The sequence below is a fragment of the Triplophysa rosa genome, linkage group LG16 (assembly GCF_024868665.1).
Source record: "Triplophysa rosa linkage group LG16, Trosa_1v2, whole genome shotgun sequence".
NCBI classification, from domain to species: Eukaryota; Metazoa; Chordata; class Actinopteri; order Cypriniformes; family Nemacheilidae; genus Triplophysa; species Triplophysa rosa.
Window position 1 is genome coordinate 4,469,043 of NC_079905.1, and position 17,941 is coordinate 4,486,983.

The 17,941-nt window shown below is 39.1% G+C and overlaps 1 protein-coding gene across 1 annotated transcript; it reads left to right on the plus strand.

Annotated features, from left to right (window-relative positions):
- The first annotated feature begins 599 nt into the window (after positions 1 to 599).
- On the plus strand, positions 600 to 11,619 carry snx27a (sorting nexin 27a). The gene is made up of 13 exons (XM_057355435.1): positions 600 to 1,136; positions 4,579 to 4,810; positions 5,007 to 5,199; positions 5,590 to 5,654; positions 5,734 to 5,838; positions 6,013 to 6,091; positions 6,630 to 6,793; positions 7,780 to 7,869; positions 8,035 to 8,184; positions 8,395 to 8,523; positions 8,671 to 8,730; positions 8,814 to 8,862; positions 9,583 to 11,619. The coding sequence occupies exons 1-13, from the start codon at positions 805 to 807 to the stop codon at positions 9,648 to 9,650; spliced, it is 1,716 nt and encodes a 571-aa protein (XP_057211418.1). The 5' UTR covers positions 600 to 804; the 3' UTR covers positions 9,651 to 11,619.
- Positions 11,620 to 17,941: the final 6,322 nt, after the last annotated feature.

Consider the following 17,941-nt stretch of genomic DNA (forward strand, 5'->3'; position numbering starts at 1 on the left):
ACACAGAAATGTTTTAACACAATTTAAATATCCTTAACTAAAGCCTAGTCTTGGCTTTAGCTAATCCTTGTCTGGGAAACTGCCCATATATGTCTGAGTGACAATGATTATGTATAGACTAGAGATAATAGTTTACTTTCAATAAAAAAAATCAACAATTAATCTGCGATTAAAAAAGGATTCTGGTGGTCTAGAAGGAAAATGTTGCAGTCCCTCCGTCCATATACTTTGTATTATTGCATTAGACATATATTGGTGAACCAGGTTATGTTCACACCGTGTAGATTTGGTTTGATTACACCAAATGTAACGTATCTTTCTCTGGACTGCTAGGTGGATGTTTTTAGATTCTTTACATTTCTAGTAACATAAAAAGTGGACATCTAAATAGCTAAAATAGTCACTGTCGTCAGACCTGTCTGACTGGAACAATGTCACTAGGTGTCGCTCTAACACAAGTCTACCCGTGTGCTCAAGAACAGTTTGGTTCTAACACAACTTTCACATTCGTTACATTGACTTCTCTGACGACGTGATGAAGTGCTTTGAAAATACTTTGAAATGGAGTTTTCCATTATGCCACCAGCTGCAACTCCATTTGTAAACAAAATTGCATCATTCACCAAAACAAACTGACAAATCCACAGTGGCCCTCGTGCCCCCTCTAAAGGACCTATTTATACAGAATAGTGAAGGAAAGTATAAGCAGTCTTGTGATGGCTGGGAGGGTCTAGCGTTTTTCTGGGCTGTTGTTTTGAATGTTCAGGCCTACAGCAGGAGAGGGGGGTAAAACCCGAGTTAAAGATGGCGGAAATCGAGGGAGACGAGACCGCTCGGCCCGCTCCTCCGACGCTGTTACCCACAACGTCCAGCGTGAACGGATCCGGGATGGTCGACTCGACGGGCGGTTCTGGGAGCCAGACCCCGACCGTGCTGACTTCGGGTCCGCGCGCGGTTCGGATAGTCAAATCGGAGTCGGGTTACGGATTCAACGTACGCGGTCAAGTGAGCGAAGGCGGCCAGCTGCGGAGCATTAACGGGGAGCTGTACGCTCCTCTTCAGCATGTCAGCGCCGTGTTACCCGGAGGCGCGGCGGATCGGGCCGGGATCGTGAAAGGAGATAGGATTCTAGAGGTGTAAGTCGTTTATTTGCCACATTATTTCTCATTTTATCTTTGGAATTGCGCTGCTGTCTATCCGTTACAATGTATCAATCTCACTGCGTTCTATGCGGTGATGTCACGATCACTTGAAACGTTTGACGCTGGAACATTGTTCCAATCAGTTCAGTGTATGTACGCGTTACGCTGATTGTTTTACGTTGTTTTTACGCGAAACGCGAGGTAACGCAGGGTTCTGTTGACTTGTTTGAGCTTTCTTGGCCCTGCATGCCAACACGTCCCGTTGGGAGCAGTAAATAGATCATTATGTAAGAGTTGTTGAGCAGATAAGACGTACTAAAGGCGCATTGTGGCGTTCTCAAATGTTATACGTTCTATACAACTATTGTCGTGCAACAGGGTCATTGATTCGGTTCATTCAGTAATTCATGTTGGCTGTATGTGACAAACGTCGCATCATCATCGACGCTGTGAAAACATCTCTCACTTAATATAACAGATATAACTCTCTTAATATACCTTATTTGTCTTAAGATATACGTTTAATTGATCTTTCTTTGTCCATAAAAAGTCCAAAAACGACTGTTGAACTAGTGACAGAACTATGTAGAGTAGCCAGTCATATCTTACTGATATAACTAAATGTATTGCTTTTTATGTATACGTACATCCTATGTTGTTACATTCAGAATACCAGCAATACCCGAATATCTAAACTTTGAGACTCTTTGTCGTTCATGTGACATTTTAAGTCTTTTTTGTGGCATTTTCTGTATTAAGCCATCATTGAGTCATCATTAGGTAACTTTAGCAAAGCCTGACATGTCACCCTTCAAATAATTGGGCTGCATAACGATTAATCGCGACTAATCGTTTGCAGAATAAACGTTTTTGTTTACATAATATATGTTGGTGTACTGTGTGTGATAATTATGTATTTATAAATACACACACATGGATGCATGATTTTAAGAAAAAATATATTTCATATTTATATATAATATAAATTATATATATAAATATAAAACATATCAAAAGTTACATATTTCTTAATTATATACAGTACATGCATGTACGTGTATTTATATATACATAATTATCATACGCAGTACACCAACATATATTATGTAAACAAAAACGTTTATTCTGCAAACGATTAGTCGCGATTAATCGTTATGCAGCCCTAGTTTTATTTGTGTTTCTAATGTTTCGCTTTTTTTTTAATTATGTATTATACATTCTCGTGCTTGCAAATGTTAACAATAACATTCTAGTTTGGTGCTGAAAAAAAATCATCGATAAAAATGACAAGCAAACTTGAAGTAAAACATCACACTCATGAATTAGAGACATTGAAATACAATGCAATTTTTGGCTGACGTTTGACCCCGGCTTTATGAATTCACCTGATAATTCTGTGTAACATGATCAGCATTATTAAAATGAGACGGTTTCGTGGGAGGCAACAGTATCCGCCATTATGTATACTGAAAACAAAGTCAAGCCACAAGAATATGCTCACAGAGGTACAGTATAGGTTAGTTCCTGTCAGTACGTTGCATGGTGATGTGCTGTCTTTTCCCCAGGCAGTCTTTATCACCTGAACTCGAGGCACTATCATGTCATTTGTGTACAATAGATAGACTCATGGTATGTGTGTAAACAAAGGCACCATTCGTCACAGCCTGTCAAAGTGTTGCTGACTGTACACAACTTGTGTCAGGAAACTGAGAGTTTTTACATTCAACAGTGGTAATAGTAGTAATATATTCATATTTACTATGAGCTGGTTGAGTGGCATGTTAGATGCTGCTAAGTTTGTCCAGTCTTGTCATATTACGTTCAGTAAAAATGTCAAGAAAACATTTCACCTCCCTAAAATAACGGAAGGAGATGAAAGGAACTAGTGACTGAAACTGATAATGTTATTAAGGACGTAAAACTCAGGGTTACCACATCGATTTACACCATTAACGATGTGCCCTTAACTTTGTTTAACGTTGAAACATGCTCTGGAAATTCTTGAGCATTTAGGTCATTGTGAGTGCTCTGTGTAATGTGTGTCTGGGTGCTTGGAATATATGAAACATTGTTGTATTTATAAATCAATAGATTTATAAACTTTCTCGATTGGTTGAGCTATAATGCTATAATTTGTTTACTTATTTTAATAAATCTTTTCTTAATAAATGTCTCCTAATAGCCATAACACATTAGGCTAAGCCAAGGCTGATTTCCTGAGGAACTCCTTTAAGGAAGGAGTATCTTTAAAATGTTTATTTATATGAGATGGACTGCTTTCCATTCTTGGACTTGAGCATCTCCTCCTTCTGTTCAACAGGATGAACATATTTAGAAAGTTTTAGAAAGAAACAAGCATATTTGGAATTGGGTTATGCAATAAAATGTTGCGAATTTATGGTAACATGTTATGGCACAGTTAACGGTGACGTGTACATATGATTCCTCCTTCGTTCGCATGTTTCACTATAAAAGTACTCCTCCACTGAAATAAGGAAGTTTTCACATCTCATGGAATAATTCCTTGTTTGCTGTCATGAGCCGGTCATGTGAACGTCACATTACACAACAGCTTGTTCCTGTTACAAACTCATTAATCAACATATTTCAGTCATGCTGCAGGTTTTTATGTGTTGAATCGGATTAAACTATGACATTAACTATATAATCTTTATTATTTACCAATATATGTTGCAAATTGCAAACACAGTGGTATGTTCAATGCGCGTGAGGGTTTAAAACCAGCGCACGAGTTGTTCCCGTTTGCAATCAAGTAAGAACAGCGCACGCGGGCATCAATGACGCGTTTGGATAAATGATATTGACTTACAGCAAGTTTACTTTCTCTCGTTTAAAAGGTCGCGGTTGGAAGTAACAATGTTGCACTGAACTTACACTCTGATAGAATGCTAATTTCAGTCACGTAAGCTTCTGTTTTTTGTCCAAAAATCCAGCTTGTCATAGATAAATGCGTAAATCGCCCCGCCCCTGGATACTATCGTCTATCGGCGATCCACAGGCTGGCGATAGAACGCGAATATCGCCCAACACTAGTTGAAATGTTTTACTTCATTTGTGCTGAAGAAAGAAGTCTTTGCTTTAATGGCATTTTTAATTTAGTCTTTGTTTTGTTTTTAAGTTTAGTTTTTTTTTTATAGATCTATAGATGATACATTTTCTTCTCATTGCCTGATGACCAATCGAAACTGTTTGTGGGGTTGATGTAGTATGTTGTTCTGTTCATGCTTTGACATTTTGACATACAAAAAGGTTGATTTGAATGTGACCGCTGACCACAGTTAAACCTTTGAAATAGTTTTATTTGGTTCCGTGGCGTGGTCACACCAGCTGGTTAATGTGGATGGCATTTTAATATATGCTTTATGTAAATATTTCCCACATGAGACCTGACACACTTTTTCTCTCTCTCCTGCAGTAATGGGGTGAGCGTAGAAGGGGCGACACACAAGCAGGTGGTGGATCTGATCAGGGCTGGAGAGAGAGAGCTGGCGTTGACCGTCCTCTCTGTGCCGGCACAGGAAGCAGACGGGCTTGAGCCTGGTGATGAAGGTTCGGTGACGCCCAATTACGACTATGGTGACAAACAGGCTGTGCCCATTTCAATCCCCACATACAAACACTTGGAGCAGCACTCGGAAAAATTTGTGGTATGTTCTGCCATTTTGTTACCTACTTTCAGGCTGTTTGTTGGCTTATGATTCTTATTTCAAATAAGCTAGCTTAGCAGGACAGTGAGAATAGAAATGGAATTTGTTGCCGCCCTAATTTATGAACTTTACAAAATGTATATGAGTGCATCTGTGATTAATCTTTAAAATCTGTTTCCTAATTGTCTGGTTTTAGGTCTATAATGTGTATATGTCAGGGAGACAGCTGTGCTCAAAGCGTTACCGGGAGTTTGCGATACTTCATCAGAACCTCAAGAGAGAGTTTTCCAACTATAATTTCCCAAAGCTGCCGGGGAAATGGCCCTTCTCCATGTCTGAACAGCAGCTGGATGTACGCCGGAGGGGACTGGAGGAATATCTGGAGAGAGGTGAGATGCGGATGACAGACAAACTCATGCCATTGGTCACGAGTCAAGTCAGCAGAAGTTATGTCAGGTTTTGTTTTGTGAGTGCCAGGAGCCACAGTGGTTACATTTGGTTGCATATTAAGCTAAGATGGAAGAAACTATTGAAACTATTTGCACATGAAAATGTATACACTGCTGTTATGCACATCTGTTTTGCATCAGGCGTGTTTTGCTTTAGTCATGTTTTGATATACCTATGCATTCAACCGGTATGGAAGTGGTTAGTATGCAGTTTTGACTTTATACAGATGCATGCACTAGCACGAGTCAGAGAGCTTGTGGTATTTGCATGAGATTTAATATGGGTTTTTTTGTGCTATAATTAAACGTCCTGTTTCTTTGTTCCTACAGTGTGTTCCGTACGGGTTATGGGTGAGAGTGAAATCATGCAAGAATTTCTCTCTGAAACAAATGAGGCGAGTATTTGCATGCAGATCTGCATGAAAATAATTCTGTCGTTTAGCTCACTAACTCGGTGTGCCTTATGCTTTATAGAACTACAACGGTGTGTCGGATGTGGAGTTACGGATAGCGCTGCCTGATAAAACCACAGTCTCAGTGAGGGTCCGGAAGAACAGCACCACTGACCAGGTTTACCAGGTAAATTGTCACCTGGTCATATACACACAACACCAGCTGGTAGACATCTAGTGTGTCACATGATATTCATATAACACAATGAATATTCTGATATCAAGTCATTCACCTGTGACCTCTCCAACACCAGATCAAATGTTCATCCGAGAGATCGAGTATCACTTTTCTTTTTTGTAGGCTCTCGTCGTGAAGGTTGGAATGGACAGCACCTTGGCCAGTTACTTTGCTCTTTTTGAAGTTATAAACCACTCGTTTGGTGAGCAATCTCTCCCTGCCTTATTTAAAGGGACAGTTTACTTAAAAATAAAAATTCTGCCATCATTTACTCGCCCTCAAGTTGTTCCAAATCTGTGTAGCTTTCTTTGTTCTGATGAACACAGAGAATGATGTTTCTCTGTACCCAAACCGTTCGTGGCCACCATTGACCACCATAGTAGGGAAAATTAAAACGGTAGTCAAAAGTGTCCCAGAACTGTTTGCTTTCCTACATTCTTCAAAATATCTACTTTATATTTTCTATATTATATATGTTTTTAAGCAATTTTTCCTACTATGGTAGTCAATGGTGGCCAAGAACTTGAGGGTGAGTAAATGAAATTTTCATTTTTGGGTGAACCTTTAAGACAGTTTCGGACATTTTCTTTATGTACTCGATCAATAACTTGCCTTTGTTTATTTTTAACCAAACTGAATTAAGTCAGTCATTACAACTATGGAAACTTTATGGATGCTTAAACACATTTAGATATCTTGTGACTGTGTCTTAAAAGGAATTTTCTCTGTTTTCTCCGAAGTGCGAAAATTAGCTCCTAATGAGTTCCCACACAAGCTGTATGTTCAGAACTACACCTCAGCAGTGCCCGGGACGTGTCTCACAATGCGAAAGTGGCTCTTCAGCACACAGGAAGAGGAAGTGATGCGGGAAAACCCTCTGGCCCTTCATTACTGCTTTCATCAGGTCAGTCCCACGAGCCTGTTTCATATCAGTACAGCATCATTTACTCAATTATCTGCTTAGTTGGTCTGCCGATCTGCAACATTCTACTGACCCCTTTGTTTTCCTAAGTTTTACATTTTAGGTTTGGTTATGTAAATAAGTATTGTGTGAGTAACAACATGAGTTAAGTTGCTGAATACCAAATGGTGAGGCTTGAACATCTTGGCCACCATGACTCGTGTTCTGAGCATGTGCAGTAGCCACTAATCCTCGGCTCATGGTTTTCCTGCATCGTTTACATAGTTTGGTTGGACTGAGATGTTATACGAGTATGAGGATCGCTACACCAAATACATCAAATGTTTTGAACAAGAATGTTTCTTACTTTTTATTTTAGACTTCTGTGAACACAAGTACTTCACTATACAATTTACAGTAAATGCAGATCGTAAATGCTGCAAATGGACTTTGTACAGGCAGCATGGTGTCTAGTTCAAGCATTATATAGTTCCCCTTCTTCGTTTAGTATAGCTTTGCATAGTCACCAATATTTGCATAGCTGAAGAACTAAACTCACAGAAGATGCCTTTGTTTGTGTCCCTATAAAGCACTTCCTTCCATTCAGTTATTCAACTTGAAGGCATAGTTTATTTAAAAATGAAAATTCATCCACATGTCATTTGCTGAACACAAAAGAAGATATTTTGAAGAACGTTGGAAACCAAACTACATTGTACCACGTTGACTTCTATTGCATTGGACACAAAACCACTGAGACATTGCTCAAAATATCTGCTTTTGTGTTCCGCAGAAGAAATAGTCATATACAGGTTTTGAATGACATGAGGGTGATTCAATTTTGACCAAATTTTTTAATTTGGCTGAACTATACCTATTTTCAATCCTCCGACCACGTGTGATCAGATCACTCCAGGCAGATGTTGAACAGGTGTAAACACCCGAAGCTGATCTCATCACCTACATCTCTCTCTCTCTCTGTTGTCCAGGCACAGGATGATGTAAAGAAGGGATTCATTAAAGCAGAAGATAAAGCTTATCAGTTGCAGAAATTAGCAGAACAGAGGAAGATGACAACGGTATCAAAACCTTCATCTGTGGCAAAATATTGTTTTTATTTTTAATATGTTAATAGCTAAAATAAAAAGTTGACTACAATATGAATTATTTAAGCAAAATCTTTTTCAAAAATTTCTTTAACATAAAATGAATGTCTTTTCTCCTGTGATCTCTCTCTCGTTCAGTATCTGAGTCTTCTGCGCTCGTGCGAGGGATACAACGAGGTCGCATTCCCTCACTGTGCATGTGACTCGCGGAGGAAAGGTCACGTGATCACGGCCATTGGCATGAAGCATTTCAAACTGCACGCTTGCACGGAGGATGGCACTTTGGAGGTGAGCGGGGCTTGAGCTTGTCTATCAATATAAAACATAAAAACTCACAGCTACAGTTATGCGAGTTAAGTTTTTGTAAGGACATATGTAGATGCTGTCTGAAGAAAGTCTGTGTCAGTTTTTTAAGATTATAACAGATTTTGGGGGATAACCTGCTTGATTGTAGTGTGGTGTATGTATTCTTGTTTAAGTGTTTGTCTTTGCTCGCAGAATCAGGTGATAATGTTTGAATGGTCAGAGATGCAGAGATGGGACACAGATGAAGAGGGTATGGCCTTCTGTTTCGAGTATGTGCGGGGAGAGAAGAAACCTCGCTGGGTTAAAATTTTCACTCCTTATGTAAGTCGTGCACCGTTGCTCACGTACATTACGACTATACAACAAAATATTTCCAAAAATATTGGAAATGGTTAGAGTACCATTCATGTGAACGTGGAGCACGTGGAACAGAGATAAGCCCTGACCTGTGCTTGTTCTCTTCTTTAGTTTAACTACATGCACGAGTGCTTTGAAAGGATTTTCTGTGAGCTTAAATGGAGGAAAGAGGTATTAACTTCAACACATTTCTGCCTTATGTTTCATTAACGTCAGTGTCATTGGTTGTTAATGTGGATGTGTTTCTCTAACAGGTTGAAGAAGAGGCCTCGGACAAAGGAAATAAGAACTGTAGTAATAATGGTAAGATGTCCTCTTATCACGCGCACACACACATTATTTTTGTCTGAGTGTCATCATGTGATGCACATAAACGGAAACCAGAAATACTGGTTAATTTTTATCTCGCATACACTTGAGTGGATATGAAATCACATGTCATTTGAACAGTAGGTGTGTAAAATGAATCATGCCACTTTTCGACAGATCAAACAATAGAAATGTATTCATTTCTGTTATGTAAACAAAACGCAGGAAACGCTTTCTTTTAGATGCAGCGTAGGGTGTGACCGATTGGAAGCACTTCTAATGCGGACAGCAAATGTGCTTTTTTATTGAACAAATAATAGATGCCTTCATTTCAAGTGCAATACAAAAGAGGCAAAAATCAATACAGAATGTGTTGCATTAAATTGTGTTTTTTTTACTTAAGTTTTTTGTGAACGCTCAAATTAAAAGTACATCAGGTATATTTTGTCGCCCGCAAATATGACAGAAGTCTTGAAAGTTATACCGACATGTTGCAGCGGCATGAAAAATAAGTTCAGTTAATCACCTGCTTTATGAAAATGAAATAGCAAAGCATTAGCCTGTAATCTTGTGTATGTCAAGTACTACTTTTTTTATAGGTAAAACTTTTTATTAAAAAAATTAGAGGCAACTATTAAACATGCAAACAGATGGTAGCTGGAAATTGGAAATGCTCTAAAACTGTCAATAATGCAACTGAAACCCGTGTTGCAGATTATCTCTCCCCGCTGGAGCAACAGAAGGGTTGGTGCCACCTAGGGGGCGAGATTGCCACGTCCTAATGCTTCCTGTCAAAGTGAAATCGCATAAAATGCGCTGAATCGTCACACCAGAAAGGACCACCATAACGACACGCTACCACTGCAACACCCTGGTGACGCCATACCAACCATGTTTCCACGGAGACAAAAGTGTGCCTTTTCATATGCAGAGCATTCCACATGGCAAACACGTCACTTTGGCAACACAAAATGCCATTATTATTATGGCGAGGTAGACGCATAACCAAACTGTTTCACATCGCATAAAGACCACTCTTGGGTTCTGCCTTCATTTTGTTCGTAAGTGTAAGTGTACAACGCATAAAACGACAACTAGAGATCTTCCGTGCCATCGGTTTAGGAGACTTATTTCTGTTGGCTGGGATGTTTTAAGCATGGGCTGAAGGAGAGGTGTATTGGGAATGGGGATTGTTATATGGGCAGCATAGTAACACACTTTGTGATCTGAATCAGCGACTGCATCACAGTTATTATAGAAAGGAGAATATAGGAGAGGGTGAAGCCATGCCTTAAAAAATAAATGCATTAGTAAAATGGTGTAGAAAATCGAGAGAATTGTCGATGACCCAGTATCGATGACTTGCGTTTACCCCAAAACATTTACTTGCATTGAGAATGAAATGAGAGTAAGGAAGTCTCTGGGAGCACTGACATTGGAAATGTGTGTTGTTGTGTTTGTTTATTGTGTAATTCTAATGAAGGACATCCCAGACACAAATCTGTTGCGCTGATATTTTATTTTAGTGTAGATTGGTGAAGATGCCAGTAGGAGGCCCCAACATCCCATTCAATCCGATAGCTGTTTATTGCACTGCGTGTGTGGATATGAAGGAGATTTAGTTGTATTCGGTTTAGTTTATTGTTTGTAAACCCCCCCCACACACACCACACATGCACATTTATTGCAAAGTAGAAGCTTCCACCATTCCAGCACAATACAGCGTGAAATCAGTTAATTCAATGCTTAAGTCTGCTTGGCTTCTAAACCCTGATCAATGAGTGTGAGAGGTTGTGTGTGTGTGTTCTACATCAGATTGCTCTCTGGTTAGAGTACAGGCTCCTATAACCTTGGCAGTAACGTAGCAAACGTCGTCTTTGGGCCTAAAGCCTATTTACAGAATTGGCCAACTTAATTTTTGTCTTCGGTCCTAATGATTTTCCTGTTAAGGTTATTAGTTTGATCAATGTGAATAAAGAAAAAACCTTGTGTGTATTATGGTTGTGTAATTTGTCCTTTTGTCAGGAGTGCAGGTGCGACACTTTTGTATCGTTTGTTAGAAAAGTGTGAACCATGCAATATTCACCAGCGCTATAAAATAATAATTGTTTGGTCAGTGTTCATTTTGTGTCGATGTGCCCGGAAAAAAAAGAATCTGAATGTACCAGAATGTATTTATGATATTAATAAGACTTTTTGTAATTAACTTGAAATGCAGATTAAGGCCATTATAAAATTTAAGACACTAACCTACGCTTAGCCTCCCATTGAGTGTTTTTTTTTTCACATTATAGGGCCGCCTTGAAAGTATTATTAATGTTTAAGTGTTACCCTGTGCGTTTTGGAAAATCTGTTTATTTGCGATGCAGGGGGCGACATGCGAATTTGAAATTTATCGGCTATTTGTCTGTTTATTCTGTAAATTTACTGCTTATATGTAGTGCTGACACAGTCTTTGTAGCCTTTCTGACTGAAATGTTAATTTATTTTTCTGCTAAATCAAAGGTATTGAAACAAGGCCTTTGGGTGTTGGGAGGGACTTTGTAAGCAAACAGAGATATAAAGCATAAGGAGAGATGAAAGATGTTGCATTATTTCATGTAGCCTAGCTAATGGCAAACATTAACAATAATATTGGGAAACCATAGTTTTATATCTAAAATGTGTGAAGGTTAAACTAACCAGTTATGAAAAAACTAAGAAACATCATGTAGGTGAAACCTTGTACTATTTTAAATAAAAGGATCTATTGAAGAAAGTGGTTTGTTTCTTTTTATTTAGTTGGTTGATTGTATGCTTCTGAAACTGTGCAATATGGAATTTGTCATGTAATCTGTTCTCTGCCAATGGTGTGAGTTTTGGGCGGGACTACCTGTTTTTATGACTAATGTAAAGGTCAATGCACATTGAGTCCGAAGTATGCGTCCAAAATTTTCGCACGTTAAAAAATTCATACGATGTCACGTTGTGTCAAATCACATTTACACACTGCCTCCGATATTTTTGTCCATCATATTTTCACATCGATATTCTGTGTTTTTCGCATCCGTAGCAAGCATTTTGAGAGATGTTTTGACAATTCAGAGACACCGTACAAGCGAGTGCCAAAATCCAGGATGGAGTCCACTTAGTCTCGCAGTACAAAGTACTATATGATAAACAAAAATTCGGATTATAAAGTGGCAGATGATTGCGGAACAGCTTGATAACAGGATAGTATGTGCTGATTTCCTAGCCACGGTGCCAAATGCAAGAAGACCTTACCTCAACATTTATGTTATCCGGGAGACCTGCGGGGTTTCGGGGTTCCCGGGGCTGTTCGCGGTCTCCATCGATCCATTCGCGATTGCGTTTATAGGAGAAACTGAACAATAGATGCTATTTACACTAAGTGAAAATAGTGACAGCTCCTATTTACACTAAGCACGCATCGGAATCATTGTGCAAGGTTTCTGTGCATGTCCAATTTTTAGAATGACAAATACGAAAAATTCGGACTGTGTGTGCAAAGACCTTAAGTGTTAAGGAAATTTGTTTGAAGACGACCGTTATTTATTGCGCACGAGATCACAGTCGCTTACGGAGCCCTTTTAGGGACATGGATGTGGAAAAAATATAAGAGGAAAGAGATTTTTTTTAAAAGCTTTTGCGTTATCTTGCAAAACTTTTGCGTTCCCCGAGAAACATTGCGTTCCCTCGCAAAACTTTTGCGTTCCCTCGCAAATATATTCGCGTTATCGCAAAACATTCTGCAAGTTCGGACAAACACTTCATGTTTAATGTTTCGCTGGCAGAGTTTGAGACTAGCTCCGTAAACATTGGTCTATAGTCGCAGATTCCCGGACCAATAACTCGTGAGCTAAACGTCCTTATAACACAAATGACACCTCATTCTATATGTAACGTAAACAATGAGCTCCATCTTAATTTTCCACAAACCGAGCCTTGATCTCATGCGGCAGCCGGCTGAGACAAGACCGAATGTATCTTTCAGTGCTACATAGGCTATAACTAAAACCAGTTTAAATTCAGCAGGAGAGCATAAAGTGTAAACTGCATTTGGTGTAACATTGAAGTTATTAATGACTATTTTTGTAGAAACGATTTTCGGGTTTACAGTCAATTTGCAGACGGTCCCATCGGACATAGAGATCAAATATTCTCGTTTTGAGGAAGACTACGTTTCGCTCACGTGTTATTGGTCCGGGAATCTACTGTGTACCGCTCCATTGTTAATACGGAGCGGGACAACAGGACGTGTTTAAAAACTTTTGCGAGAGAACGCAAATATCTTTGCGCGCGAATGCAAAAGTTTTGCGAGGGAACGTAATGTTTCTCGGGGGAACGCAAAAGCTTTAAAAACTATTTTTCTCTCGCCTCTCATATTTTTCCACCACCAAGTCCCTAAAGGGGCTCCGTAGTAGCTTTACGTTTTATTGCTGACTAAAATGATCTCAACAACGTCCCCGCCTGTTGACTTTGAACAACCTTAAGCAGGTAAACAGAGCTAGCAAACCATGAAGTGAAACAGGTGAGAACTGACAGAGCCATCAACATGCATTAATATTGTAGCCTAGAAGTAGCGCTATTTGCACATCGGACTAAATCTGTCTTTTTGAGGGTGTTACATAATACACTACTGAAATGTTAGGACTGTAAAAGCACAGTTGTATGAGATGAGAGGGTAAATGTGCTGAAAGCATAAAACGCAAAATTTTATAAAGAAACATCCGTTCATTATCGTCGCCTTGGAATTTTAAGGTTATGCATTCTGCACAGTGGGAGATGGGGTTCTGTATCCAATACGAAAATTAACAGCAAATGTATTACTATCTCACCACATTAACCATAGTTTAACAGTGGTATTTGTAGTAAAACTATGGTAATACAAATTGTAATCATTCTTGCCGTTCATCTCCCATAGTTACTTTAGCCTACTAAAATACAACCGTGGTTTATTTACCTACGGCAGGGGTTCGCCCCTGGTGGTTCACGATGGAATTGCAGGGGGTGAGGTACACGTCAACCAGTGCACATAAACGTTGTTCTCATTACTTTGAAAAAAAAATCATAGCAAAGAAACGTTTAGAAATAACAATAATTCAGTCTGCTGTAAGAACAATACCACACAATTAAAGTCTGAAATTTAACAAAAGTGAATGATAAAAATATTATATTTTGTGTTTTAATTGTAAACCTTCAGTGAATAATCAATACTTTATAGGACAACATAACCAAATAAAGCAGCTACTTTTCATACTGTAAACCACAGACTGCACATAAACATGCACTTACATGCTTTAGCACGTTCCCCCCAACCCCCCACTGTTTACATACATAATTACTTCGTCATAACAGCACTGTAAAGTTTAGGGGGAACGAGAAGCTAACTGCCGTTGCACAACTGAAGGATGAAGCCGTACATAAGGTTAGACGGGATCAATACGGCGCTAAACTCCAACGATGCATAGGTCAAACCCAATGAAGTGCTGGTCCACTTTACCTCAAACCTCGGCTGTGCATTAAGAGTTTGTGTCCGTCAAAGCCTCTCCCTTTTGACTCACTCAAAGCATCAAACACTTACCGTGTGTGTTTGTGAGTCTGGTAGTCTCATAGGACCACTTGTAGTAAGTCTGGTGGACTGAAGGTGTCTTTAGCGAGCTTGAGCGTTAAAGCACGCTCCCGGGAGACTCTTACAGGAAAACAGTCATCAATATAACTCTTTGAATGAGGATTTGATCAACAAATGTCTAACCCTTATGTGTTTAACTTTAGTGCATCACACCATTGTGTCCAGGAAGCTCATGTGGCTTGATGAGGAGAGGTTGCTTTCTTTCCTACTGTAAGTGATCGGATTTGCCTGGTGGAGGATAAAACATGAAAAAAAATCTTTGCATTGACGGACGGACCTGAGCTCTATGTAAGGAACAGAATGTAGATTTATGGGGTGGGCTCTCATTCTGCCATATTCATTTACAGACCTCCATCTTTGCATCTTGTTTTATTTTCCCTAAACACCTCATCTCTTTTTCTTCAGTCACACTCGCTCTCTCCTCTCCCTCGTCATTATTATCGATCAAGTCCATCTTACCCTGTTAATTAAAAGCCATTGATTGTGGGCCGCATACCAGCGATATCATGGAGGCCGTCACAGGAGGACATCGGCGGACACATTTGTGTATTAGCGTCTTGAGGACAGAGAGAGCCTGTGGACACTGAAAACAATTTTGAGTACTTTTCATTAGGATTTCAGGAGCTGAGCGCCGTTCATATATCTTCAAAATGTGCTGCTTTTTATGGCTGCAGCAGATGGTGTATTATAATCATGATTCCACCCTGATCCATTCTGAACCGATAGAGGGTCTTTTTAATCTGGGTTTAGTCATGAAGGGGTCATTAGGGAGTCCCGCTATATAATTTCACACCTTATAGCACGATCTTGATCACTCATTGCCACTAATGTGTTGCATATACTCGTATATCATTACAATTTGTGTTATCGTTCTCTCACACAGCCACCAATTCTATCCGTCTTCGATTAACAGAACTTGTCCATGCTTAAACACACAGTTTTACCTTCGATTCAGTGTCCTTCTCCAACTCCCTGCCCACAGTCATCATATATCTAAAAACATGTGCCCATCATCTTTTTTATTTGCCATATGTACGCGCTCTCTTTTTCCCCTATATCCTCTTTTTCTCTATCCGAGCGAGCACGGTAAATCTGGACAAGTCAATGTGCCAGCACAGCACATTCACAGAGAGGGGCGAGTGAATTACTCTGGCAGACGAGCCACGGCTGCCGCAGTAATAGCAGACACATGCGATCTTTATTCATTGATGCACCGACTGGGTGCCGTAGAGCATGTTGAGATAAGAAAATTGAGCTATATGGGATTACTTCAATATACATATAGCAATATTTTTTGACCCAGCGTCCTAGAAAATTATAAAAAAGTATTGTTGAGTTTTATTGAAGTGCTTATTATGATAAGAGTCTTGAGTTTATATAGGAACTGGTTTATACGGCTTTAACCATTGAGGTGTCTTGAAAAGCTATTGAATACCAGTCTTCCACAACAAATTCACTCTCTGGCTTTGGTATGTCAAATTAAATGATTCTTAATGACTAAAATCAAGTCTTGTCCTACATTTGGCTTCAATTGCAAATATGTCACATTGTCAGTCTGGAAGTAAATTTAGTTTCCCTTTCATGTCGACTTGAACACCAGGCAATATTTTATGACCTCACTACTCATTGGTTCAAATAGAATCTTATTAGCTCAAATGCTCATACATACAAATTAAATTCATGGTAATTGAAATGTAGTTTGTAACCCACTTTTGTTGTAATGTTTTGGTGGTTGAGGCAGTTTTAGGCTGATGTATACAGCATGTGAGACGCGAGCGCTTTCCCTCGTAAATCAGGCACTGCCCCCTACGCCCACATTAACTCCTCACCCTCCCTCGTCTTTCTTCGCTCCATCCCTCCTTCATGAACGAGTGATCAATTAAAACCCCGTCCAGCCGGGACGGCACGTCAGCATTTTCTCTCGATTTCCTCTTCGTCTGCCTCAGCTTTTCGCTCTGCTCTCGCCTCCTTTCCCGTGCTGTCACACATTTCCCACTCTAATTTTCCACTCTGTCATTTTCCTCATTTAAGAGACAGCCGGTCGTAAAATGACGACGCCCAGACTGCATATTAGAAAGGAATACTTTATTTAAACTATTTGTAACTGTATCAGAGAGCGAGAGAGAGAGTAAGAAAGAGACAGAGAGAGAATTTTGCTTGGTCCCCCATTAAAATGAGATGTCCGGCATTTCTTAAGTGAACGACGGGCAGCAGCAATCTTTGGTAGTACCACCAAAGTACTTTTTGTGGGATGAATTCCAACAATTAATAAATACTGCAAAACCAATAATTGCCACATTTACTTGAGCAATAAAGTAGTACTTAGTAAGGCGAAAAACTGTTGGAAAGGACTAAGAATATGACATCTTTAACATACGTTTCCTATCTGGTTAATCCTAAATATTTACTTGAAATAAAAACCAACCCCAAAAGCAGATTTAAACCAATGTATACAATCCATTTAGTGCCAAATATTATGTAAATTTTGTATCATTGGCAACACCAAACAAACTTGACGCAAACATTTTCCGCAACACTTTCCCGGCCTCATCTGTTGAGTTCATCTATATTTTAGTGTACTACTGCACTTTAATAGTTCCCAAAATAATTGTATATTAATTTATTGATAACTTTTTCAAATGAAAAAAATGAGACTGTCTCTCCTTCAGTAATACATCTACTTCTGACTATAGATGCTTTCAAAGCAACAACATAAACAAACGTTCCTGCGCATGCACACTTTTGTGGTCCAAACTTAACTTCCGGTACACATCTCCAAAGAATAGAGTCCCTGTAGATTATTTATGAAAGCAAGAAAAAGAAATAAGTCAATTACATTAGCTAGCCAGTTAAAGTAGGCTATGTCTGTGTTATTTTGGGTTATCAGCAGAAGAACCGTTACTTGGCTAAACTTAAAAGTGATAGTTCACCCAAAAATGTAATTTCTGTCACCATTTACTCACCCTTTTGCCATTTCAAACCTTTATGACTTTCTTCTGAAGAACACAAAAGAAGATATTAAGAAGAAAGTTGGTAAGCGAACAGCACTGGACCCCAATCACTTCTCTTGAACACAAAACCAATGCAAGTGAATGGTGTCCAGTTAACAATCTTCTTAATATCTTCTTTTGGGTTCTGCCGAAGAAAGAAAGTCATTCACGTTTGAAATGACAAAAGGTTGAGTAAATGATGACAGAATTTTTATTTTGGGGTGAACTATCCCTTTAAATGCGACAAACACGACCTATTCAACATTGTTTGTTTAATACAATTATTGTACCATAAAATATTAACATAAATCAATGAACATATAATTTTATATTATTAGTCACTAGCCAGACCGATAAACAAACAGACGGGAAGTTAACTTCGGGCCAGGCCGAATGAATCCAATGAAATCGTCTATAGCAAGTATCAAATTATATTTGTGGCTGTGATGTA

What these genes read in the sequence shown, in the direction of transcription:
- snx27a (XM_057355435.1), top strand. Translation starts at nt 805, where the DNA reads ATGGCGGAAATCGAGGGAGACGAGACCGCTCGGCCCGCTCCTCCGACG. An exon ending in AGTTATAAACCACTCGTTTG is followed by an intron (nt 6,092 to 6,629) that starts GTGAGCAATCTC and finishes TTTTCTCCGAAG; the next exon opens with TGCGAAAATTAGCTCCTAAT. An exon ending in AGCTTAAATGGAGGAAAGAG is followed by an intron (nt 8,731 to 8,813) that starts GTATTAACTTCA and finishes TTTCTCTAACAG; the next exon opens with GTTGAAGAAGAGGCCTCGGA.